The sequence below is a fragment of the Haliotis rubra genome, unplaced genomic scaffold (genome assembly GCF_003918875.1).
Source record: "Haliotis rubra isolate DU_JTF1 unplaced genomic scaffold, ASM391887v1 Scf621, whole genome shotgun sequence".
NCBI lineage: Eukaryota > Metazoa > Mollusca > Gastropoda > Lepetellida > Haliotidae > Haliotis > Haliotis rubra.
In genome coordinates this window covers 441,625-467,429 of record NW_025767326.1, presented here as the reverse complement: position 1 = coordinate 467,429, position 25,805 = coordinate 441,625, and the positions used below count along the sequence as shown (strand labels likewise).

Sequence of the window (25,805 nt, the reverse complement as noted above, 5' to 3'; positions counted from 1 at the left end):
AGCTAGGCCTAGGCCTTGGTTTGCAAATGATAGTCGAAACCATATACAGTGAACTACGTTCGGATGTAACGAACTAGGGTTTTTTTCCAGGCAACGTTCTGTGTGGTAATTCAAAATGAGTTTGATCAACTATAGATTGCAAAATAGTGGTTAAAATTTTTAAAATGCATCACTAAAAATCATTGAGGCGTCCTTGAAGTAAGGAGTCCGTTAACAAGGTCGAGTACAACGTGGATTCTCTGGAAAGCCACTTTGAGTTCCTTAAAATCCCCAGGTTACCAGTAACGCCCTTAAACCTTGAACGTCATGACGACTAAACGTGAACGGGGCACACATGGATTGTAGAAACAGAAATAGTTCTCCGACCTGGTGTTTAGCCCTTGCCAATGACCTGAATTTTGATAACACGCCACCCATAGTTTGAGAGTTGGGACGCCAGGTAAGTGTCATCTGTTAGCTTGTACATAGTAGATGAATAATATTTAACAAGTTGTAGTTTCAACAAAATCTGTAAACCCACTCTACTGTCATCGGAAAGCCTGGATCATCACTGGATTGTCTGGCCAAGATTTGATTGCACTCAGGCTGCACTCGAACTGCAGGGTTAGTGATGTGCGGAGTTCGGCAACAAACAAGCGCTTACTTTTCTGCAAATTGTGCTGGTGGTGGGTGCCGCCGGTTGAGAATGACATCCCCGTGAATATCCGGATTAGAATTTGTTTTCATCAACCCGTGCTTATCGTACGAGACGATTAACGAGATCGGGTGGTCAGGCTCGTTGACGAGGTTGACTCATGTCATTCTATCCGAATTGTGTAGAACGATGCTCATGCTGTTGATCACTGGATTGTCTGGTCCAGACTCGATTATTCAAAGACCGTTGTTATGTAGCCTGAACATTGCTGAGTGCGGCGTTTCACAACAATCAATCAATTAATCAATATTTGTTTGCTGTTTATCACCACCTGTTTCATTTATATACCAGACCTCTGTAACCAACTGTAACTGGACCAGACACCCGATCCTGTTAATCGCCCCTACATTCTTGGATTCGAATATTTACACACCGCTGCCCTATTGCTTGAATATCGCTGAATGTGGCGTTAAACAACAAACCATCAATCCAAGAGGATGCCATGTTTATCCTTTTAATGAACACCTGGTGTCATCTGTGATCCGTCTGTCATTTTAGGGGTAGCCTAGTGGTTAAAGCGTTCGCTCGTCACGCCGAAGACCCGGCTTCGATTCCCCACATGGGTACAATGTGTGAAGCAATGTTCTGTTGTCCCTCCGTGATATTGTTGGAATACTGGTAAAAGCGGCGTAAAATCAAACTCACTCACCCCATGTCATTTTGACCGTCTTTTACCCAATAATCTGTTTTGATAGGTAGTGACTGACGTTGTATGAAGGCGATTTTATTTTCGAACCCATGGGGATCTGGAAGAAGGTTCAATTCATCAGGTATTCGAGACAACCGGTTAAGTACATTTTTGAAACAGTAGTTGCATGTATAAGGGTTAATTACAGATCATTCAGTCATCTTTATTTCACTGCACATTTCAGCGTTGATAAGAATTATATTGTATTCTCGCAAACACAAGATGCTCAAGATTTAGTCGGAATTGTATTATCGAGTCTGCTTTTAGCAGAGAATGTTTATGGATGTGGGAAAGGTATTGTCGTTTTGACACGTTTCTACACCAGGGCCTAGACTTTCGAATCTCTCTTAGTGCTAAGATAGTCGTAAGTTAATGTTAATGTATAGCACTTACGACTATCTTTGCGCTAAGAGAGCTTCGAAAATCTAAGCCCTGATCATTCAGATCCCCGAAATAGTTCGGACGTGTCACTGTGTAGAAATACCTTTCTTCATGCATGCTTTTGGTATTCTCAACCAAATTATAGAAACCGTGCCATTCTGCTTTCAGATGTTTGTTTGTTTGTTTAACACCGCACTCAGCAATATTCCAGCTATATTGCGGTGGTAAATAATCGAGTCTGGATCAGACAATCAAGTGATCAACAGCATGAGCATCGATCTACGGAACAGGGATACGATGACATGTGACAACCAAGTCAGCGAGCCTGACCACCCGATCCGGTTAGTCGCCTCTTACGACTAGCATGGGTTGCTGAATATCAATTCTAACCCGGATCTTTACGGGTTCTGGTTTGAGAAACGGATACAACATTGACGTTTACTGGTACTTATCAGAATGGCGTTTAGGGGTGGGTATTGCAGAGAATTTTCATATTGCGATATATTGCGATGCGAAAGCATGTATTGCGATATGTATTACAATATATTGCATGAAGTATTTTTAACAAAAAACTACCTATAATCGAGTTAATGCTTGATTTATAGAGCAAAAGAACACAACAAAATCACTATGCTTGATTAAGCTTTAATAACAACTTTTAATCATGATAAATTAAAAATGTTAACAATATTTGGCACAAATGAAACAAGGAAATATCCGAAGATTTCCGAGTGTTGCGAAGATTTCCGAATGCAAGTCAAAATACCGGTTTTCGATCAGCGTATCGCAATACGTATCGTTTTCACGTCTGAACCGGTAAATACCGGTAAACCGGTTATATTGCGCAGCCCTAATGGCATTTATTTAGTTGCGTTTGTCTACACCCGCTCAACAGGTGCGATCAGCTACCTCGGAAGTCTATGGCGTATATCATGACATAATGACGTCCCATTATGTCTGTCTCACGAATCTGAGACATATATGGAAAGAGTGGAACAACAAGTTACTCATAACTTTTGTATTTCACAAGGTCGGTAAATATGTATGTTTCAAAATCTGCTCTTGGTATTTAGTAATCCATGCCAGAGCATTTCAACGCTTAAAACCAACGTCTAACGACGTCGGTTTCAAATGGAATTTTCAAGCATCAAATACTATAAGGACCGCAAGTATAGAAAACGCCCAGCATTTATCTCCGTATTATCAACGCCCTGCAACTGAGACGGTGACTTTCAGTTTCTACTTTGAGGCTGGTATTCGTGTACACACACTAGCTATTACCAGGACGATCAAGACCGCTGAGTTTACTTTGTGGAGGTCGGGCATGACAACTAAGATAGCAAGGTGGAAACATGCCTACGTTGACGTGCAGTTCAGTCCGCGCTGTAATAGATTATTGGTGTTGAGCTTGAGAGAATCCCTTCACGTATCCTTAATTCCTACAGCACTTGCAATGCGAGTGTTACAGTCAAATATATCTAAAATTATGTTTTAAAAAGTAAAACACAACGTTTATGTTCCAGCATGCTTATGGCTGGAGTGAGTGAGTGGGTATGGTTTTACGCCGGTTTTTAGCAATATTCCAGCAATATCACAGTGGGGGACATAACCAATGAGCTGTACACATTGTACCCATGTTGGGAATCGAACCCTGGTCTTCGGCGACGAGAGGACGGTTTAGCCACTAGGCAACCCACCGCCCCTTGTGGCTTGAACGCTGAATTATATATTTAAGAGAATTATAAAGATTTGTGTCAGCTAAAATCATGTTTGATTTGAATTGATTTGATTCAACACTTCAGATGTATTATAACGCCAAATCGGAATCATATTATATGATGGTATAAAACAATATTAACATTCTTCAATAATACCATTGTTTATTTTCATTTCAAAACATCAAAATAATAGCGATACCGTGACGTAAAAATATCTCTTTGTCATCAATCAAAGAATACTTTTGTAACTATAATTCATATATTTATATATTTATACAAATTATTATATTTTTATAATGTTTATTATTTTAACAAATCTCAAAATACATAAGTGCTGACGGTCATCTTTGAATGTCAGTGAGCTCGGCGAAAATGTTCACAATTTCAAAAGTAATATGTTTCATTTCATAAAAAATGTATTCATGAAGATCTATTTTTACCCCAGTTTTCATACAACCCGTTGACTTCTGTGTATAATAACCCAGCCAAGGTAGTCTCTTACAGGAATGGGTGAGAGACACAATCCAATTTTTCAGCGATCTTACTATGTATCAATAACATAATAACATAAAACAAACCTTGGTATTCTTTCTTGTGCAACCCAAACACCCCACCCCACCCAGTTTAATAACATGATCGGTAATCAACAGTTGGTTTAAGGCCCGTGAAGAACCCGGCTGTCATTGGTCTTCAGTACCCAAGCTCGTCGTAATATGAGACTAACGGGATTGGGTTGTCAGACTCCTTGTGGCACATATTCCATTTGGGTAGATGTACTTGAATAAGTACCTTGTAAAATCATGCATCACTATATATTAGTGTTGGGAATTGGTTAAAATCTCATAATTGATGATTGGTTCATTACATCCGATCAATCATCGAAAATAATTGGTTTGCGTCATTTATCAAATGTTCCTGTTATCTTTGTTAATGCACACACACAAAATAAAGAAAAAACGTACTAATTTTGGTCTTTTGCAAATTGCACAAAATCCATTGTCAAATTTCGCATATTTAAAGGATGATTAGTATGTTAGGAACACAGATTTCCTGGATTCTTTAAGATAAATTCAATCATGACTTGGAACGAGCTTGTAGTGCTTATGAAATGTAAATTTAATGGCACAGACAAAACCAACCTTGTGTAAAATATTGTTGATGCAAACAAGTGTTCCAAAATTGGTTGTGTTCGATTATGAGAAAACACAATCGATTGCTTGGTCGTTTAGGCACTGCGACCAATCTTCGATTATTTCAATTCATCGGACCACCACTACTATATATGGACTGTTCTATCTTCCATGCCTCGAATCTCCACCTTAGAGCTCTTGTATAAGTACCTTCTAAATTTATGCATCACTGCATATGGCCTCATATATATTCCATGCCTTGATACACTTGTATAACTACAAGTCTATGTATCACCGTATATGGACTGCTATACCTTCCATGCGTTGATGTACTTGTAAAACTATGGAATATGACTTGGTATATCCTCCATGCCTCCAATCTCCCCCATGCTGTACTTGTATAAATACTTTGTAATGTATCACTGTATATGGACCATGTTGTACACAGGGCTGGTGGCCCACACCACTGTACCGATATAAAGAACTGAATAAGCGTAGATCGATGTTCATGCTTTTGATCACTGGATTGTCTGATCCAGACTCGATTATTCACAGACCGCCGCCATGTAGCTGGAATATTGCTGTGTGTGGCGTTAACCAACAGCAAGTTGATTTGATTTGTGTGTGTAAGTATGCCTGTGTCTATGTGTATCATCCTTTGTAAAATGTGCATTGAATTTTAAACGCCCAGAAATACTTTCATGAGAATTTCCGGTTTCAGAATGAAGAGGATAATATCTGTTATTATCTTGTCGGTTCTGCATCTCGTCCAAGGCAAGGTTTCAGATGATACCTTCCTTCTTGGAAAATTCCCAGATGACTTTGCGCTGGGCGTAGCTACTTCCGCCTACCAGATAGAGGGCGCCTGGAATGCAGACGGTAAGGATAAATAAACAAATAACAACACCATATGAGCTTTTTCTCATGGACAGCTTTTCATAGCTGATTCCATACATAAATGATGGACCCGGACAATATTCACATTGTACATGCTACACCATACAAATCATCATCACACAACCCCGAAACCAACCATTCTTACATCTGTTACGTTTCATAAGCCTTTGTTAACCATTAGGTAAAGGAGAGAGCATATGGGACGTGTACAGTCACGTGAAAGGGAACATCGCCGACGGTAGCAACGGTGACATCGCCGGTGACGACTACCATAAGTACAAGGAAGACGTGCAGTTGTTGCGGGAGCTGGGGGTGAGTGAAGCTGTTTGTGTTTGAACATGATCCAGTAGGGTAACCTGTTCACCTTTACGTGAACACCTGGTGTCATTACGACGTGATAGTGGTTCACAATGAAACGTCAGAATCGTAATGGTGGTAGAAGTATCATCTTCCTATGATAGTTGGGTACAGAAGTAGTAGCATCAGTAGCAACATTTTTCGTGGTAGTAGTAGTAGTAGTGGTAGCAGTAGTAGAGTAGTAGAAGTAGTAGACTACTAGTGGTAGTAGTAGTGGTAGTAGTAGTAGTAGAGTAGTAGAAAGTAGTAGACTACAAGTGGTAGTAGTAGTAGTGGTAGTAGTAGTGGTAGTAGTAGTAGTAGTAGTAGTAGCAGCAGTAATAGTAGTAGTAGTAGTGGTAGTAGTAGTAGTAGAGTAGTAGAAAGTAGTAGACTACTAGTGGTAGTAGTAGAGTAGTAGAAAGTAGTGGACTACTAGTGGTAGTAGTAGTAGTAGTAGTAGTAGTAGTAGTGTAGTAGTAGTAGTAGAAGTAGTAGACTACTAGTAGTAGTAGAAGTGGCAGTAGTAGAAGTAGCCTCAGCAGCAGCAGGAGTAGTAGCAGTAGTAGTAGAGTTGTGGTAGAAATAGTTTTTTTGAAGCCATAAGTGTACTTTGTATTTATTTATGACAAAACATGTTTAGGTTTAGTACAATCTATCGATGGAGCCATATATGTGTAAGCGAAGCCTCAAGATGTTCCAGATTGCATGAAACGTGGTGATACAGGAATATTGCTGATAGCGGCGTAAAACAGTACTCATTAGTTCGTTCATGTCATGCAGGTGTCTCATTACCGTTTCTCCATTGCGTGGACTCGTGTCATGCCTGATGGAACCAACAACAACATCAACGAGAAAGGCATCCAACACTACCTCGATGTCCTGAATGAACTGAAGAAGTACAATATCACTCCGCTGGTGACACTTTACCACTGGGACCTTCCACAAGGTTTGATGGATTACGGCGGTTGGCAAAATAGTTCCCTCATACAGCATTTCAACAACTATGCTGACCTGTGCTACAAACGGTTTGGTCATTTGGTAAGTTGCAGAGAAGTGTTTATCATTGTGCATTGCTTTCTTTACTGGGTGCGAACCCAGGATTTATTGAACGCCATGAGCAAATAAACGTCCCTGTCAACCTCATGAAATGACAGCCACTCCTTTACAATTTTTACCGTAGGTGTATATCAGACTTGAAACTTGAAACAAAGTTTGATACTATTGAAGATCCGGATCGGAATTGTTCTTCGCTCTTCACCACCCATGCTTGTCGTTTAATAATATGATTGGTAATCACCAGCTAGTTTAAGACCCGTGAAGAACCCAGCTAGAATTGGCCTTCAGTAACCCTTGTTTACTGTTTTACTAACACCATTACCCTTGAAGATCTGGGTTGAACTGATCTTCTGTAACCCATGCTTGTCGCAAGAGGCGGCTAACGGGATCGGGTGGTCAGGCTCACTGACTTGGTTGACACATGTCATCGGTTCCCAATTGTGCAGATGGATGCCTGGTCCACACTCGATTATTAACAGAGGGCGCTGCCATATCGCTGGAATATTGGTGTTAAACACCAAACGACGCGACGTTATGTATCTTCTCCTCAAAGAAATAGGGGACATTCGAAAATTACAGACAATTACAGATTTTCTGAATGCAGATTATTTCTAGTCGTATGGTCAGTAACTAACGCAAGTGAACAGCCATTTCATTATTTATTTGGGCTCGATTTTGTTTGGTCGGTTTTCTGGTTAATCTACACTTGACAATGTTCTTGGCCCTTCACGAGACCAATCAGTAACATTGTGTCTGTCCAGAAACCATTACCAAACTCTGTATATCACAGGCTGAGAGTAAACTGTCGCAATCCCATTGTTGGTGTCCCCCCAGGTGATGGTGCTGGAATATTACTAAAAGCGGTTAAACCGCCAACTCACTCACTCACAGACCGAGACTTACTGATCATCTGGCTACCAGTTTGAAACATGCCAACCTCCCTAGGCGTTGTATACGACGCATGTCCTACCTGATCACAACTTGGGCATTAAGGCAAAGTTTACAGAGCTTACGCGGATAATGAAACGCAGCAGTGCTAACCCCAATCGCACGACTTTTCACCGAGGTGCAAGAATGAACCCAGTCCTTGTACACGGAGCAATTGCAAATACAGTGGTTCAGATACTTGGGGGTAATATTTTGGATTCTCTGTCAGTCGTTTGAAAGAGCCCATCTTTCTTCTGACAATGATATTTTGGGATCCCCATTTATGTGAGGGCAGTGGGGATAGCCTAGTGGTTAAAGCGTTCGCTCGTCACGGCCCGGGTTCTATTTTCCACATAGGTACAATGCGTGAAGCACATTTCTGATGTCGACCACCGTTATATTGTTGGAATATTGCTAAAAGCGGCGTGAAACTAAATTCCCACACTCATTTACGGTCATAAGGAACTACGGTCATAAGGAAGTGCAAGTGGTGATGCACTCTCAAAACATTCATTATTATCATATCAACATTGACTCTAATATATTTAGCAATTTTTCAATCGTGAATTTAAAATGAGGATCCCTTACGTTTTTTCAGAGCATATAATAAACACAGCAGTAATAATGATTTGTTGTTAATCCTCGGCTGTCTTCAACGTGGTATGTCTACAACCCATTTGTATATTTCACGCAAGGTCAAACACTGGATCACGTTCAACGAGCCCTTCGTGGTGTCCTGGATAGGCTACGAAAATGGCGGCATGGCACCCGGCATCAAGGACAACACGATCGTATACAAGGTGGCCCACAACATCATCAAGGCCCACGTGGAGGCTTACCATACTTACAACGACACATACAGGGCCACACAGCACGGTAAGCAGCCCCGCAACATGTATATCACCAGAAAGGTTACAGCAGCATGCACAGTTACTGGCAAACATTCTGGTGTCCCCAGCTGTGAAATTGCTGGAATACTGCTAAAGCGGCGTAAAACTGAATTCACTCACTCAGTACAGTCAAACACCTTTGTGTCGAAGATTAATGGAGATTCGTCAATACTTCGAGTTATCGGAGATTGTCACTATCGAAAAATGATAAATTAAGACGGAAAATGCATTGGCCTACTTTTGACTTCGAGACTACATAGATCCACGGGTTCGACTGTATAGTGTTGTACCCTTAAGCATTTCAGATGGACCACGTTCAACGTGTATCTTCGGAAGTAACTCAAAGATCGTTCTTTTTGAACCAATTTCACTGTTATAGCGAACGTTGCTGTATCGTAATTACGGTTGTCCCGAAGTCAGTTTGATACCTGCATATCTCGGTATACTGACTGACTGAGTATGGTTTTACGCCGTTTTTAGCAATATTCCAGCAACATCACGGCGGATATCTCGGTATAAACAGAAGTGAACTTTGCATCTTATCATAAATGAAAGACTCTGAGGTGTTGTCTCAGTGTCGCCCTGCAGAAATATTAAAACTTGTATCTGTTGAATTTCTCAAATTTCTTTGTGATTTCGAGAATTGATTTTCAGGAATAACACTTACGTATTCATAAAGATGACATCTGTTGCAGGCAAGGTGGGAATGACTATTGACACTGAGTGGAAGCAGGCTAAGACTGACAGCCAGGCCGACAAAGATGCTGCCAAGCTAGTGATGGATTTCCGTCTCGGGTGGTTCGCCAACCCCATTGTGTTCGGAGACTACCCAGCCATCATGAGGACGACGGTGGACAAGAAGAGCAAGCTGCAAGGCTTCAGCACGTCCAGGTTGCCCACGTTTACTGACGATGAGAAGAAGAGAAATAAGGGTATGATTCATGCCATTTGACTTTGGGAGCTGTTGTTGTTATAGAGTGCATTCGTTTGAAGAAGGAAAATCTCTCATTTTTGGGGTACATTATGTGAATGTGCTTGAAATTGTATTGACAGTAATTACTTTTGATGGTTGCTGTGAGAGGTTTGAGTTGATTATTGTTCAACTATTATGATATAGTTGGATAATCTTTCATTTTTGCATGATACGTAACATGAATGAGCATTTTATTATTATTATTTTTGTTTAAATAATTATTTTTGGTAATTGTTGTGATGGAGTTTAGTTGAGTATCCTCAATTATTCAAGATATCAGAGCGAATGTTGGTCTTCTTGTAGCTTGAGATGTAATGAGAGAAGCATTAGCCAGTTCCCCTTACATACCTAAGAATAAGATTCGAGAAACTTCTACAATATTCTCTGCCAGATGATTCTGGAAACAGCTCCTTGTAGCACTTTCCACATCTTTCTGTCTAAATCTAGTACAGATCTATATATAACACACTACTGACATTCATTAATCATCCACATATAGTATACACGTATTATACAAAGCATTACACGTTTTTACACAATGAATATCCGTGCCACATAAGAATCTGTATCTAGATCAACTCAATATGCATGCTTGTGAGTATCAGCACAGTGGCAAACGTCTGCTGAATTGGATCAGATTCCACACTAAATTTCCACGATATTAATCTAATATGGTAACAAATGGTGTTTTAATCGCCCTCATTTCCAGGTGCCTCGGACTTCCTTGGCATCAACCACTACACAACACAGCTGATCACATCCAAACCCGACAACGACCTCACGCCCGGATACTTCAGAGACCAGGATGTTGAATTCACATTTAATCCACAATGGCCAGGGTTCGAGATTTATTTATTTTTTATTTCCAATACTTTGATTATTTTAAGTACTTTGACAGAATCTGAATGTTTCGTTTCTTGCTGTGTAACGCCGCCTATGTCAGCTTTGTTAGCAGCTCTGTGAATATTGGTGTCCGGACAAGACAATCCAGTGATTGACATTATGAGCACAGATCTACGCTATTTGAATACGATAAATTCGAACCTTGTTGGGAAAAGATGGTGGCTGGAGTTTTCTCGTCAGTTATCCCCTTTGCCTCGAGAAACCATCTCCACCGAAACGTCGTACTGGGGGAACTAAAGACTTAATATCCATAAGGCAGCATTGTCTTAACTGATACTACAGCTTATTTATTTCTGAAAGATTCGAGATTATTTTCATTTGGGATGGTGAAACCTCTCAATGGCTAATAAAAATCCGGGTTACAGGGGTTCGAAATCACTGAGTTTGGATACCGCCGCTTATTCCAACAATATTACGGCGGAGGGCACCAGAAAAGCGCTTCACACACAGCACTTATGTGGGCAACCGAACTCGGTTGTTCGGCGTGACGAGCAAACGCTTTAACCACTAGGCTACCCCTGCGCCCCTCACGTCTTGAACGTGACAACGTAACAGGTGCATCTATTTTGATTCCCACGGTCTAAGGTCAGCGTTCGAAATAATCGCCGGCCCGGAGGCCCAGTGACGGTTGTTATTATATCGGGCTGACAGTTTCAAATATTTGCAGGCCCTATTTGTGGCCTTCAGTAAATTATCTGTCTTTTTTTCAACTAGAGTCTTTCTCATAATTTGTGTTCTTTATTAACGTTTGGGAATCATCCATGATCCACCACGTTACAATAACTTACAGTTTCTCTTCCTGGTGTTTCAGTGCTTTGCGCAAAGGAATGTCAACACCAGTCTTCAACAAATAAAACCTCTTTGCGAGATAGGCGTCGCTACTTGTAGCGGAAAATAGCGATTTTGTAGAAGCAGTGTGAAACTGTGTACAGTGTAGTCTATTTTGTTTTTATTGGTTTGACTGTAACAACATTGGCCTAAGATTTCATTTAGAGCCTGTAGATTTTAAAGCCTGCAGGCGGCAGCAGACCCTGATGGCCAACTGGCAAATTGAAATATTGAAAACACTGCCCGAGGTATGTATTTATACGTCAAGGGAAGGTATAATACATTTTATTTTGAATGAATGAATTTTGTTTTAAGTAACGACCAGAAGACAGCTTGGCGAATGGTACCTTGGGGCATTCGGCGATTGCTGAACTACGTCAAAGACACCTACAACAACATCGACGTCTACATCACCGAGAACGGCAAAGGGGACTGTGGATCTATGGAAGACCAGGCCCGCATCGACTACATCAGGGACTACTGCAACAACGTCCTCAAAGGTGAGCGAGTGAGTTGAGTTGGGTTTAAAAGGGAGAAGTGGCAGAAGGGTTCATAAAGTGCATGGCCTTGACTATCAGTTGTCTATTTTAGTGGAGGTGGCAGTGGCTGGGTGGGTTAGATCTCACAGATGGAACTCGAGAATCTGTCCTTTACTGATAAGGTGTAATCTCAAATATAGTGCAGTTGCATAATGGCGTCCTACAGGTCAGCATGGCTCACAGAAATGAACACCTTAATAGGGATAATTCAGCGGAATGATTTGTTTTAGCAGGCGCTCTCCTGGAAAATTGATTAAACAGAGTCGCCAATTGCTAGGATGGTGAGGACTTATGATCTCTCACGGCCAATTCTCATTCGTAACTACTCGTGTCATTCCGGCAAGCCGGATGGCGTCTCGTACCCCTCTCGTGGCCATGTTTACGACTGGGCTCTGTCTAAGCGCAAACGGGCATGGAGATGAAAATAGTCTAGTACGATTACCAAGGAAAGATAACTCTGAATTTCCAAACATAACTCCTAGAATATCTCCTTCCCGTGGGCCAAACAGCAATACAGTCATTCCCTTTGTAAATATGTTTCAGTGTTTAAAGTTTCTGATCCTTTAGCTAAATGTTTATGATTAAATTGTGCTTTGCATAGTTTAGCGAAGTTTCAAATTTCAACGGTGCCGCCATGTTCATAGTTCGAAATGCGTTTTACTACGCGCGATTTGATTGGTTTGCCACGATTCTTGGCAATAATGGCGTACGATAGGGGTACGAGTCTTCTTGTAGGTCACGGAAAGAGGCGAGTAGTTACGAATGGGCCAATTCTATGACTGCAAAATATTCAAGATAAGGAAAAGCTGTAATATTTATATTATCACTAACAAAGCACTATCGAGGGGCTGCAGGAGACTCGTACTCCTCTTCGTGGCATTGTTCTCTACCGGCCTTGTCTAAGCACAAACAGACACGGATATGAAAATATAGTCTTTGACTTTTTCCAAGGAGAGATAACTCTGAATTTCCAAACATTCCTACTCCTAGAAATGTATAATACAACAGGAAAGTCACTTTAAGTAAATTTTCTTACGTCGTTAACAAATATCAGTAACAAGAAAATTTTATAATCACGGAAATATCAATGAAAATTTATAATCGCAAAGGAACTATTTGACCTCACTAACATTTTACTACGCGCGATTTATTTGGTTTGCCACGATCCTTGGCAATAATGGCGTACAATACAGGTACGAGTCTTCTTAAATAGGCGAGTAGTTACGAATGCCACACACACCACATAAAATTTACATATGACGTCACTAAAATAATGAAAGTTTGTTTAAATCGGCTATAAATCACTCTCACACATTACCTCCCTTTTATCAGCGATCGATGACGGGGTCCACGTCAAGGGTTATTTTGTGTGGACGCTGATAGACACGTTTGAATGGAGTGGAGGCTACCAGACCAAGATGGGCTTCTACTACGTGGACTTCAGCCGCCCAGACAGACCGAGGTACCCCCGGAGGTCAGTGAAGCTGTACCAGATGATAAACAAGGAGAGGGGGTTCACCAAGGACATCCAGAACTACAGAGCATGTACGATGATCGTTTTGTTTCTTTGTTTTCTGTATAAAATTTATATTGACAACCAGCTTTTATATCTATTCTATGCGTGTCCTAGTCTTGTAAGATTATGAAATTCGCTATGAAGAGGTGCGTCTCATGGGTTACCCCAAGAAATACAGAACAACAGAGCATGTACGAGGATGCGTTTTAATAATATATTTTGTATTCTGAACTATTCATAACCATGACTTTAGCATTTAATCCACGAGACACTTATTCCTGTATGCTTCTTAAATTTGCTGTGAAGGGTTGCGTCCCCTGGCACGCCGGAACAATATGTTTGTGGTTTTGAATCCAGGTTCGCCTGGGTTATCTTTCTTGTTTTGTCAGTGCAATACGGGGTCACTTCCACATACATATTCACAATTTTATTATATTTATTTAACCAGATCCAGCTGACCGAGACACATTTGTCTATGACCACTTCCCTGACAACTTCCTGTGGGGCGTCTCTACATCTTCTTACCAAATAGAGGGAGGCTGGAATGAAGACGGTAGTGTATTTTATCTTATTTGCTCGGGTAGGTGGGGTAGTGGTTACATCGTTCGCTCGTAAGGAAATGAACCTGGGTTAGTTTCCACACATGACCACTATGTGTGAAGCGCCTTGAGCATGTACTGGTTGCGTGAATGTGTGCGCTATATACATATCCTATGAGTGAGTGAGTGAGTTATTATTTAACGTCACATCGGCAATATTTCAGCCATATCGTGACGAATACAATTTATACAATAAAAAGTGAAATGAGAACATTTGACATTGAATATGGAATATATGTACGTTATAAAAACCTGTCGACGAAGGACAGTAAAACAACTAGAATATCACAATTACAACTAAAGCTAGTCTGGAGAGTTAAAACTGATAGCACTATTTGGACAATACAATATAAAAACTGGCTATAGATCGCAAACACCAGAAGGTAGATCACCATACCAGGGACACATATCCTATGATGATGATGATGATGATGATGATGATGATGAAGAAGAAGAAGCTCATTTCTTGTGTCTCCCGCGTGAATCATACTCACTTACTCAATCACTTATTTGTTTATCTTGATACCATATCAGCTTCAGGTAAATAAAAGTAGATGTACACACATGAAGTGTAAAATGTTGCGTTTGGTTTTAGGAAAGGGGGAGAGTATATGGGACAGATTCGTGCACATCAAAGGCAACATTGCCAATGACGATACTGGAGACGTTGCCTGCGACAGCTACCACAAATATAAAGATGACGTTCGCATGCTGAAAGAGTTAGGTGTAAGTATTAGCGTCACACTTTCAGTGACCTTGGAATAATATATAACAAGAGATTCCGCGTATTTGATTGGCTCAACAACATTTTATTCGTTTGTTTCCGTAACACACACCACGCCCACTACCAGACCTCTGTTTGCTGACGGTTTGATAACACAATGAGCGGGTGATTCATTAATCATTAATTTCGTATAGCTGTCAAGATTGTCATATTTCGTGTTGATTAAATGAGCAGCCGGTTAGGTCATTACTGCTGATGTTTATATCTATGAGAATTCAAAGTGTGTTTGCATGTATGGAGATATGAACGCCAATACACTACGTCGTGCCTCCTAGTTCACGCTTATACTTCCTTAAACGAAAAATCATTTTATACTCAGTTCTTAAGTGAAGAGGCTACTAACGGGATCGGGTGGTCAGGCTCGCTGATCTGGTTGACACATGTCATCGTATCCCAGTTGCGTAGATCGATGCTCATGCTGTTGATCACTGGATTAATGTCTGGTCCAGACTCGATTATTTACAGACCGCCGCCATATAGCTGGAATATTGCTGTGTGCGACGTTAAACAACAAACAACAACAATTCTTAAATGATCGTAATTACGTCCACGTAACTCTCAGTGATGTCGAGCATTGCTCAACGAGGTGTGTGAAGTATGTAGACACAACGCAGGAGTTTATCAATTGATAGTAATTGCGGCCTCGACAACATACGAGTCATTACGTTCTATTTGACTGGAGCGAGTGAGTGTTTACCGCCAAACTGCAAGTTTCCAGTATTTCCAATTCTGCACTATAGTCTGTTTGCAGTGAAAACGTACCGGTGAATTTCACTTTAAACAAAAATGTAAATCGAATACAGTGAAATTAAGATTGCGAATCCTCATAATTCTACCTTGCCAATTTAAAAATTAAATCTTAGATTTTTATTCAACTTAGGAAAAAAGTTGTTTAACAAACGATCATTGTTTCAAATCGCTTATATTGGTTTGTATTACAAGGGGGTAAGCGCAGTAGTTGGAACAGTGAAACAAATGCACGTGCGGTACGTGATGAGCGTTAACTTAGACCAACCCTCCTTGTTCTCGGTGTTTCATTTAATGTGCATACCCCCTTGTAATACAAACCAATAATACCGATTTGAAACTATGATCGTATGTTAAACAACTTTTATCCTAAGTTGAATAAAAATCTGAGATTTAAATTTTGAAATGGCAAGAGTAAAATTTATGAGGTATTCGCAATCTTAATTTCACTGATATTATGGCTGATTTACAGCGGATATAGTTTAAATCTGAAATTGCCAACTACGTTTGTCACAGCAAGGCCAAAGTGTACTACGATGACATCGCGCAGTAGTCATTACGTGGAGCTGTGACGGGGTTGTAGCCTAGTGATTAAAGCGTTCGCTCGTCACGTCGAAGACACGGGTTCGATTCTCACATTTGCACAATGTGTGAAGCCTATTTCTGGTATCCACCGAAATGATATTGCTGGAAAATTGCTAAAAGGGGCGTGAAACTAAATTCACTCACTCACTAGAATGAGTAACTTTTTAGCGCCAGTCGTGAAGATTCCCAACATATATCAGAGTACAGTACACTACCGTTATAAGAAACTCAAAGGTACCGTTAACTTTCTTAGTTTAAAAATAACCGTAGTTCGTTATACGAATATACAGCTCGACACCGTGACCACAAAGATAGTCCGTTCTATCCGCCAGTTCGTTATAAACGTCGTTACCTGTATGTAAATATTCACGTGTGGACTAGGAAAGCAGTGACTGAAAGAATGAGCAATAATTCTTTCCATCGTAGTACTGTATGTCACCGAATGAGCCGTGTCACCGAAAAGTACTATCCGATCGACGCTGTAGACGGCTGCATAAGCCACTGAGGACATTTTCGGACCGAAATATTCTTAGGGGGATAACCCAGATATCCTTAAAGACGACTCTTTTGAATTAACAGACGGGACACGCCTTTTTGTCAGCAGTCTAAGTATACTTAGGCTCAGTATTATTCGTTACACTGCTATACTGAGTCTATCAAACCCTAGTAGAAGGTCGCGTCAGCTAACCTTTTGGCCTGACCAATCAGAACACAGCTTACCAAATCGCAAAAGTTAACATTCGCACATACCGTTTGAACCTTTACCTTAAAAACTCGAACGATTCCATTCGTGACCAACTCGTGTTATTCCGGGACATGCCGAGGTTACGGAAAGAGGCGAGTTGTGACGAATGGAACGATTCCGAATGCTATTTTTCGCACGATCGCTTCCGAGTGGTACACATGGAGGACGCAATGATTAAACAATCGCTGAAAATAGCGTTTTTGTCAATATTCAAGGATGGCAACTTGCGGAAGTATAAGCTAATAGTAACCATGTCATTACAAACCCCCCTAAGCATATACTGCAAGTCAAATATCTGTGTTTTATGTGGACTTTCGTTTGTTGATAAATCAGTGTCACCAGGGATACTCTACAACATATAGTCTCCCTGGTGTCACCGATCAGGGAATTTTTTTTCCAAAAACCCTTTTGTAAGTCGTTGTCTGATTGGATAAATCCGTTCGGACGTCTCGAGTTTGATTGGACGATCATAGGTCGCTCAAAGGTTAGCTGACCCGACCTTCAACTAGGGTTTGTTAGATTCAGTATAGCAGTGTAACCAATACTGAGTCTAACTTTACTTAGACTGTTTTGTCAGGTTTTGCTCATGAAGATGAAAATCATGTTGAACTCCTAAAAAAAATATTGTTTCTTGACACTCAGTCACATAAAACCAGCCAGGGCTTCCAATTAACTGCATTCAGTGCATCATTGCAAGATTGACGTTGTCATAGTGAAATGAAACTTTACATTACCATAACCAGGGCTCCAGTGAAGGGCCGTATCGGCGTATGTACGGATAGAAAAATATGCACGATACGGAAGGAAATGATTAGAAAACGTAGCAGATACGCACCACGACAATGGTGTACGGGCCCAGAATCATTTACAGACGTATTTATCTGAAAAAAGTTCTGTTTTATTTTTTTATTGACCTGTTTTACACAAGACTAGCAATGTTGTGGTGCATATATGAAACGAAACACAAGATTACTGATACTCCATTAAATTCCATTCAGTACTCTAAATGTACTCTTAAGTTTAGTACTCTAAATGTACTGTAACTTTTTTCCGTACTCCTGTATTGAAAAAATCAGGAGTATGTACTCCTCATGTTGAACAATTATCTGGAGCCCTGCATAACAGACTGAAATTTTGTTGTTTATTCTCTGTTACAGGTGAATTTTTACCGGTTTTCTATTTCATGGAGTCGAATTTTGCCTGACGGGACACCAAAATCATTAAACAGCAAAGGCCTTGCGTACTACGACAACCTTATTAATGAGCTCTTGGCCAACAACATCATGCCATTTGTTACTCTCTACCACTGGGACCTGCCACAAGCACTCCAGGACAAGGGTGGCTGGATGAACGAGGCTAGCGTTGATTGGTTCACTGAGTACAGCCGGGTCATGTTCCACTACTTCGGGGACAAGGTACGTATCAAATTTCATCCGGGGTCTCAGGCGGATGCCCTATTCAGAGTTGTGTCCCTTAGACGATCCGGAAACGGTGACTGTGGGGTTCGAACTAAAGATTAACCCCGATTGTGCTTCTAGGTTGGTCAGCACCATGCCAACGTCAGTTTTAGCAAATTGTATGTCTTAGACCTGATCAGTTCGGACATCCCTCCCACATGACGCTGAAACTAATATAACTGAAATACTGTTACAAGAAGCTGTAGATCAGTGAAGATCCGGGTTAGAATTGGTCTTCAGCAACCCATGCTTGTCGTAAGAGGCGACCTACAGGACCCCGTGGTCAGACTCGCTGACTTAGTTTTGACACATGTCAAAAAAAACATTTTTAAAAAAATGTCAACGTATCCCAGTTGCGTAGATCAATGCACATGATGCTGATCACTGATCACTTTACAGACCGCCACCATATAGCTGGGATATTGCTGAGTGCGGCGTACAACAACATACAAACATAGTAAAAATTAAGTACTACAGTTCGCTCTACCACCATGTGTAGTGTAATAAAGCAGACTTTCGCCCTGAACTATTATAGTTAAAGTACGAGGACACTTGCCAAAGATGCCAAATTTAATACTTTCTAAGGATAATTACGATTAATTTAAGAATCCTCGCACAGGGCTAACTGGCGCGCTGTTCTATTGATGTGTCTGCCCCCCTACGTTAAGACGAACGTTACCAGAAAAAAACAAATGATAACAGTTTGATGACGGTTTACGTTCGGATTAAATATCTTCTCTGAATTATTTTAATTGCATCTGTCATTAACGTAAACCATATGGGGCAATATGAACGTCGCATTTCTACTACCAACATAAGTTTAGATCAGTACATCCAGATGAAGCTGAGTAGTCAAGCGACATTCCACGATTGCATTGTGGGAATGTAAACATTGCGAACGTTACCGTGTCGCTGAAAACTTGTGAGACGAATTGTAACAGTAGTCGAGTAGTTTACTGTAGGAGGCCGTACGAGGTGATGACAACTGAGGATGCATGATGACAACTAACATGACGTCGTCGCTTACATTGTGACGTCATGTAAAATGGTTCGATTACGAGGGGGCACACTAGAATGGCGCAGTGACGGGATAACGTCTTTTAATTGTTACGTCATCAAAAAACTATACCTTTATTGTCTGAATATGTTGGTTTTTTTTCGATTGTTCTAACCGCTAGGCATCTTAGAATAGTCAGATACATGTTGCTGCAAAAATGCAGTAACTTTGAAGTCCATTTCCTTACCAAAAACCTCATCCCATGACGCCGTGAATTAATTAAGAATATGAAATCATGTCGGAAGTATTATTAAAGTACCTCGTCCATCTGGGGCGGTGGGGTAGCCTAGTTGTTAAAGCGTTGGCTCGTCACGCCGAAGATCCGGGTTCGATTCCCCACATGGGTACTATGTGTTAAGCCCATTTCTGGTGTCCCCCGCCGTGATATTGCTGGAATATTGCTAAAAGCGGCGTCAAACCAAACTCACTCACTCACTCTCGTCCATCTGCCCGCGTTGTGTATATATATATATAATATTTTCACAAATTGTTCTGCTGAACGCTCGGCTATACAGGTGAAGCACTGGATCACGTTTAATGAAGTCTACTCCATCTCCTGGCTGGGGGATGGCCTGGGGATATTTGCTCCTGGTATCAAGGATCCCGGTGTTGCAGTGTACCAGGTGGCCCACAACATCATCAAGGCTCACGTGAAGACCTACAGGTTGTATGACAAGGTCTTCAGACCAAGACAGCATGGTGAGTGTTTGCTTATGTGTGTGTATTTTTAAATATTTCTTTGGTCTTATAACGGATACCTCAACAGCATTCCAGTTATTTCACAGAGCTATGTAAACAGTCGAGTCACTGATTGATATCATGAGCACCAAATCCACGCAATTGGGATACGATGACGTGCAAGCAGACAAGTCACCCAGCGTTGCCACCCTGCCCATTTAGTTACTTTTTACCATGTTGTTCGAGACATATAAGTATCCGGAATGAGACAAGCATAGGTGTTTGGGGACAGCGGGGGAAATACAAAGACTGACGATATATATATATATATATATATATACGCACAAAATGTCCAAAATAGTACAGGTGTTCAGTCATAAATATTACATAGATAAATAAAAACAGAATGCCTTTTTCTCCAACATGTTTCGTTCTTTACTCTTCTGATGGGGTAGCCTAGTGGTTAAAGCGTTCGCTCGTCTCACCGAAGACCCGGGTTCGATTCCCTATATGGGTACAATATGTGAAGCTCATTTCTGGTGTCCCCCGCCATGATTTGGCTGGAATATTGCCAAAATCGGTGTTGACCTAAACTCACTCACTCACTACATCCGAACACCCATCACATGCATGAACGCCGGGCAAATTGTTTGGTTCCATTATTACCAATTCTGCACTGGGTCAGCTCCTCGTTGTCTCATAATCAATGGATATTGGTGAATCTTCATAAATACCAGTTACTACCAGTTATACAGAACAACGCCCATACATGGCAAAAGTGTCATTCCAAGATAAAGGTTAATCGTGATGTTCCCGGTTGCTTAGCAGCCCTGCGCCAATGCTTTCGTTTTGTGTACCTGGGACTTTTGATAGTTGATATATTGCACGACCCCAGACGCTCCATGCTGATGCCCTTATCTTCAAGGGTCCATGGCTATTGAGGGAACATGTGTCCACAGGTGGTCCTAATAGGTGATTACGTGGACAGGGCGGTCGGTGGGCTCGGTTATCGTACTCAGGCGAACCCCTGAAGGTCCGCTTAGAATTCCTCTTCAGCCACCCATGCTCGTTGTAAGAGACGACTAACGATATCGGGTGGTCAGGGTCGATGACTTAGTTAATACATGTCATCGTATCCCAGTTGCGTAGATCTATGCTCATGTTGTTCATCCAGATTATTTTACAGAACATTCATGAGTGCTGCGTTACACAATATCGTCATCATTATATCAATCACTGGATTGTCTGGTCCAGATTCGGATATATACAGATCAGACAGCTTATGTATCGCTCACTGCGGCGTTAAGCAAACAAAATAAAATAACTAGAGTTATATTTCCGCAGATATAGCTATTGTTCTTTGAGTCAAAACATATCTTCAGATCTCTATTCATGTAAACTGCGTCGCTGTACTTCATTATCCAGGTTTTGTTGGTATTTCGCTGGACATTGAGTGGAAGGAGCCTTTGACCTCAAGCTCGGCTGATTTGGAGGCCTCACACAGGGCTTTTCAGTTCAAACTGGGCTGGTTGGCTAACGCCATCTTTGGCAACGGCGACTACCCGGAAGTGATGAAGCGCTACATCGACCGCCGATCTCGCCAGGAGGGGCGTAGACATTCCCGACTTCCGGTCTTCAGTGCTGAGGAGAAGAAAAACAACAAAGGTAGATATGACAAAGAGAGGAACAGCCAGGTGTACGTGAAGCACGTGCACAAGTACCGACAAGGTTATTGATTCATCGCCTGTGCAGTGCCGTCTCCATCTTTTCTCGCACACTTGGTTGTTCCTCGCTTCCCCTCCCTCGTAACAAATAGTGAACTGTGTAAATATTTTAATGATAGTTTGTTAAACAACTTTTTTATTTTTAGAACCTACATTATGCAAAAACCTCACAGAGTTGGTCTGATGATTTGATTATGATCAGCATTTCAATGAGTATTGTATGTTTATTACTTTTCAAGTTAGATTGCAACTCATCGGTCCGCTATGGAGCCAAACGGACTATAGTCCAGACTAATGTCGATTTTGAAAGCAACTGAGATACTGTTAAGGAGTTTCAACATCTTTTCACAAGTGTCGTCTTTTAATCAGCTAAATGTCCTACAGAAAATAGTACCCACACGCACGCACGCGAACACACACACGTGCGTGTATACAATACTATTAGAACCCATTCCAGTTCACCCCACCTCTCATATATCAAAGTTCGCTCACCCTCATCAGAGAGGGGGCGGTGGGGTAGCCTAGTGGTTAAAGCGTTCGCGCGTCACGCCAGAAGACCCGGGTTCGATTTCCCACATGGGTACAATGTGTTAAGGCCAACTCTGGTTTCCCCTGCTATGATATTGCTGAGGTATTGCTAAAAGCGGCACAAAGCCCAAATCACTCTCTCATGGGCGAGATGCATCTGAGACTTGTACCCTACCGGTCTTCTCATTACCCACTATTTATCTCTACGATCTGAAGTCGGATACCACATCGTCTGTTTGCCATACCGTGACAGGGTCCTACGACTTCATGGGTATCAACCACTACACCACCGACCTGATATCCAACAACCCATCTCCCAGCACCACAGCCGACTACGGGGAGGATCCGGAAGTAGAGTTCAGGAAGGACATGTGCTGGCCCAAGTAAGTGAATATATAACAAAGGAGAGACGCACGTTTCAGTGGACAGTCTAACTGCATCCCTGGGTTATTCAGCTTTTACTTGACAAATCATGTTGAAGACGTTATACTAATTGAATACTTTCATGTTGCTTCTTGAGGTGCTTTTGTATTTTTAAGAGTGACAATAGTGTTACCTTATTCCTCACAAGGTCGGTGGCAGTGCCAGAGAGTAATGCGGTATTGTTCTGTTTTCTGTAGAACGACTGCTGATTGGCTGAGAATTAATCCATGGGGCATCAGGAACGTGCTGAAATTCGTCAAGAATTACTATGGCGACTTTCCCATCTTCATCACTGAGAGTGGCTCTGCCGACACTGGCGGCTTGGTGGACGACCAGAGGATCCAGTACTACAAGTCCTACACCAACGAAATCCTCAAAGGTAAGGCTGTTCTCCTTGGTGCTAAAGCTGGTGAACGCTTATACACAACCTTTAGTTAAAGAAAACTATCGAGCTATACACAAAAGCTGGATGACGTAAAGTAACACCTGACATAAATAGGAATATTTCTATTGTAACTTCTTGTATGGACTTATGTCATAAATACCCAGGACAATAGAAATAGCAAAGTCATTGGGACCTCGTTGTTGGATTCATTGTTGGTTGGTAATACTTCATCTCGGCATTGTTACAAGCTCATTGTAAATCTGTAAAACGTCATCTGAGCATTGTTACAAGCTCATTGTAAGTCTGTAAAACTTTATCTCAGCATTGTTACCAAGTTATTAGTAAGTCTGTTAAACATTATCTGAGCACCGTTTCTTAGTTCATAGTAAGTCGGTTCAACTTCATCTGAGCATTGCTACCAAGTTCATAATAAGTGTGTTACACTTCATTTTAGCATTGTTACCAAGTTCATTGTACGTTTGTAAAACCTAATCCTAGCAAAGTTACCAAGTTCATTGTAAGTCTGTAAAACCTAATCCCAGCAAAGTTACCAAGTTCATTGTAAGTCTGTAAAAACTAAAACCAGCAAAGTTACCAAGTTCATTGTAAGTCTGTAAAACCTAATCCCAGCAAAGTTACCAAGTTCATTGTAAGTCTGTAAAACCTAATCCCAGCAAAGTTACCAAGTACATTACCAGTCTGTATAATCTAATCCCCGCAAAGTTACCAAGTTCATTGTAAGTCTGTAAAACCTAATCCCAGCAAAGTTACCAAGTTCATTGTAAGTCTGTAAAACCTAATCCCAGCAAAGTTACCAAGTACATTGTAAGTCTGTAATACTTCTTCATCTAAGCAGTGTTGTTATATTTCATCTGATCGCTATGTTTACGGTGTTTTAGTACACGGTAAATATGATGGATAAGGGGCATCAATAGAAATAGGAAGCCAATACACAGTAACATTTCTCATCCCTTCCAGCCATCCTGTGGGACAAGGTAAATGTCGCTGGATACACGGCCTGGGCGTTGATGGACAACTTCGAGTGGGCCAGCGGATACACTCAAAAGTTCGGTATATATTCAGTAAACTTTACGGACCCGGCAAGAACCCGGACGCCGAAGAAATCAGCATCATACATTAAGAACCTGATCAAGGAAAACGGTTATGTAAAGAACTGAAAACTTTCAATAAATCAATTTCCCTCTGTATGAAACAAGAATAAAGAAACAAAAATAAATATTTACATGGTATAAAGTAACCCGGACACTGCCTGATGCAATCGTCTTGGTTAACAAATATCGCCTTTGGCCATTTAATCAGAAATACTCATTAACATCTCGTAAGTATAGTGGTGTTCAACTGTTAAACCCAGTGTGACACTTTGACCTCAGATAACGCGACCACTAGGCACGCAAGATGGTCTGCAAAATATAGGGTCTTGGGCCCAAACGCAACTGTTTGGCTCCCCATTTTGGAGAACAAGAGTTGCATCATGAAGCACAACCTGAAACCTTTTCTATCTTAAACATAGGTTTTTGACAAGTAAGATCAAACAGATGTTTGAAAATACGAAAGCGGGGATAAAAATCAAATAATTTATATATTATTATTATTATTATTTGTTTGTTGTTAAACGCTGCAGTCAACAATATTCCAGCTGAATGGCAGCGGTCTGTAAATATTCGAGTCTGGACCAGACATTCCAGTGATCAGCAGCATGACCTTCGATCTACGCAGTTGGGAACCGATGACATGTGTCAACCAAGTCAGCGAGCCTGACCACACGATCCCGTTATTTGTCTCTTACAAGCATGAGTTGGTGAAGACCAATTCTAACCCGGGTCTTCACGGCTTTATTTATTATGACCTTAGCCAGGTTTCCAATGCACGTGCTTGTAATACAGTAAAATATATGTTTCATCATATAATGAGAAATGTATTTACACGTATGTCTGAACTCAATACAAACTGAAATCAGAAGAAATATCGTTCCATAACAACAAAGTCAGAACGAATGAATATCCTCAGAAATATACCCGAGAGAACCAGAGAGGCGCCCGTAAAGTGTCAATGTCTCGTCAGTGTATATCTCTATACTTTCAGATATCAGTTTCCGACGTATTGCAAATATTTATCAGAAACAGTATGAATATACGTCTTCGAATGGCATTTTGAAGTGATTCACATGCCAGGGAAACTTTATGGATGTCAGCTTCCATAATGTCAACTATAAGGAACACATCGTCTCTGAATATATTCTTACTCCTTCAACAGGTTTATGGTTGGCAAGTTATGCATTTTGAGGAAGACAACGGTTCCAAGTGTATTCTTACTCCGTCATCGCATGATGAAGGATTATATTCCGAAACTTTGTGTTCCTTAATTCAAAGATGTCAACATCCATGAATTTTCTCTTTTGATATGAGCTCTCGAGTATAGTCATCATTAATTTTATTCATTTATTAAGTTTTTATGAAAAAAATACTAATAGTCCATTTATCGTGCGCATTGCTCCATGCACAATGCATGCTCGAAGCGTCCAATCTATCTGATTATTACCCCGGATAACCCGCTCAGCTGCCTGTTAGGCGCTAGAAGGTTATGGTTATGACTG

General features: G+C 41.0%; 1 protein-coding gene across 1 annotated transcript; it reads left to right on the top strand.

Annotated features, from left to right (window-relative positions):
* Positions 1–322: 322 nt before the first annotated feature.
* On the top strand, positions 323–24,777 carry LOC124256267 (lactase-phlorizin hydrolase-like). Its single transcript, XM_046690235.1, has 17 exons — positions 323–439; positions 5,333–5,490; positions 5,690–5,820; positions 6,628–6,885; positions 8,526–8,706; positions 9,416–9,652; positions 10,403–10,532; positions 11,740–11,924; positions 13,296–13,508; positions 13,928–14,032; positions 14,674–14,804; positions 18,097–18,354; positions 19,969–20,152; positions 21,557–21,796; positions 22,637–22,766; positions 23,004–23,185; positions 24,170–24,777. The coding sequence occupies exons 2-17, from the start codon at positions 5,334–5,336 to the stop codon at positions 24,367–24,369; spliced, it is 2,922 nt and encodes a 973-aa protein (XP_046546191.1). The 5' UTR covers positions 323–439; position 5,333; the 3' UTR covers positions 24,370–24,777.
* The last annotated feature ends 1,028 nt before the right edge of the window (positions 24,778–25,805 follow it).

Excerpts from the sequence above, each read along its gene's own strand:
- LOC124256267 (XM_046690235.1), top strand. The coding sequence starts at position 5,334 with ATGAAGAGGATAATATCTGTTATTATCTTGTCGGTTCTGCATCTCGTC. Across the intron at positions 5,491-5,689 it reads GGGCGCCTGGAATGCAGACG|GTAAAGGAGAGAGCATATGG; the intron begins GTAAGGATAAAT and ends GTTAACCATTAG. Across the intron at positions 6,886-8,525 it reads ACAAACGGTTTGGTCATTTG|GTCAAACACTGGATCACGTT; the intron begins GTAAGTTGCAGA and ends ATTTCACGCAAG.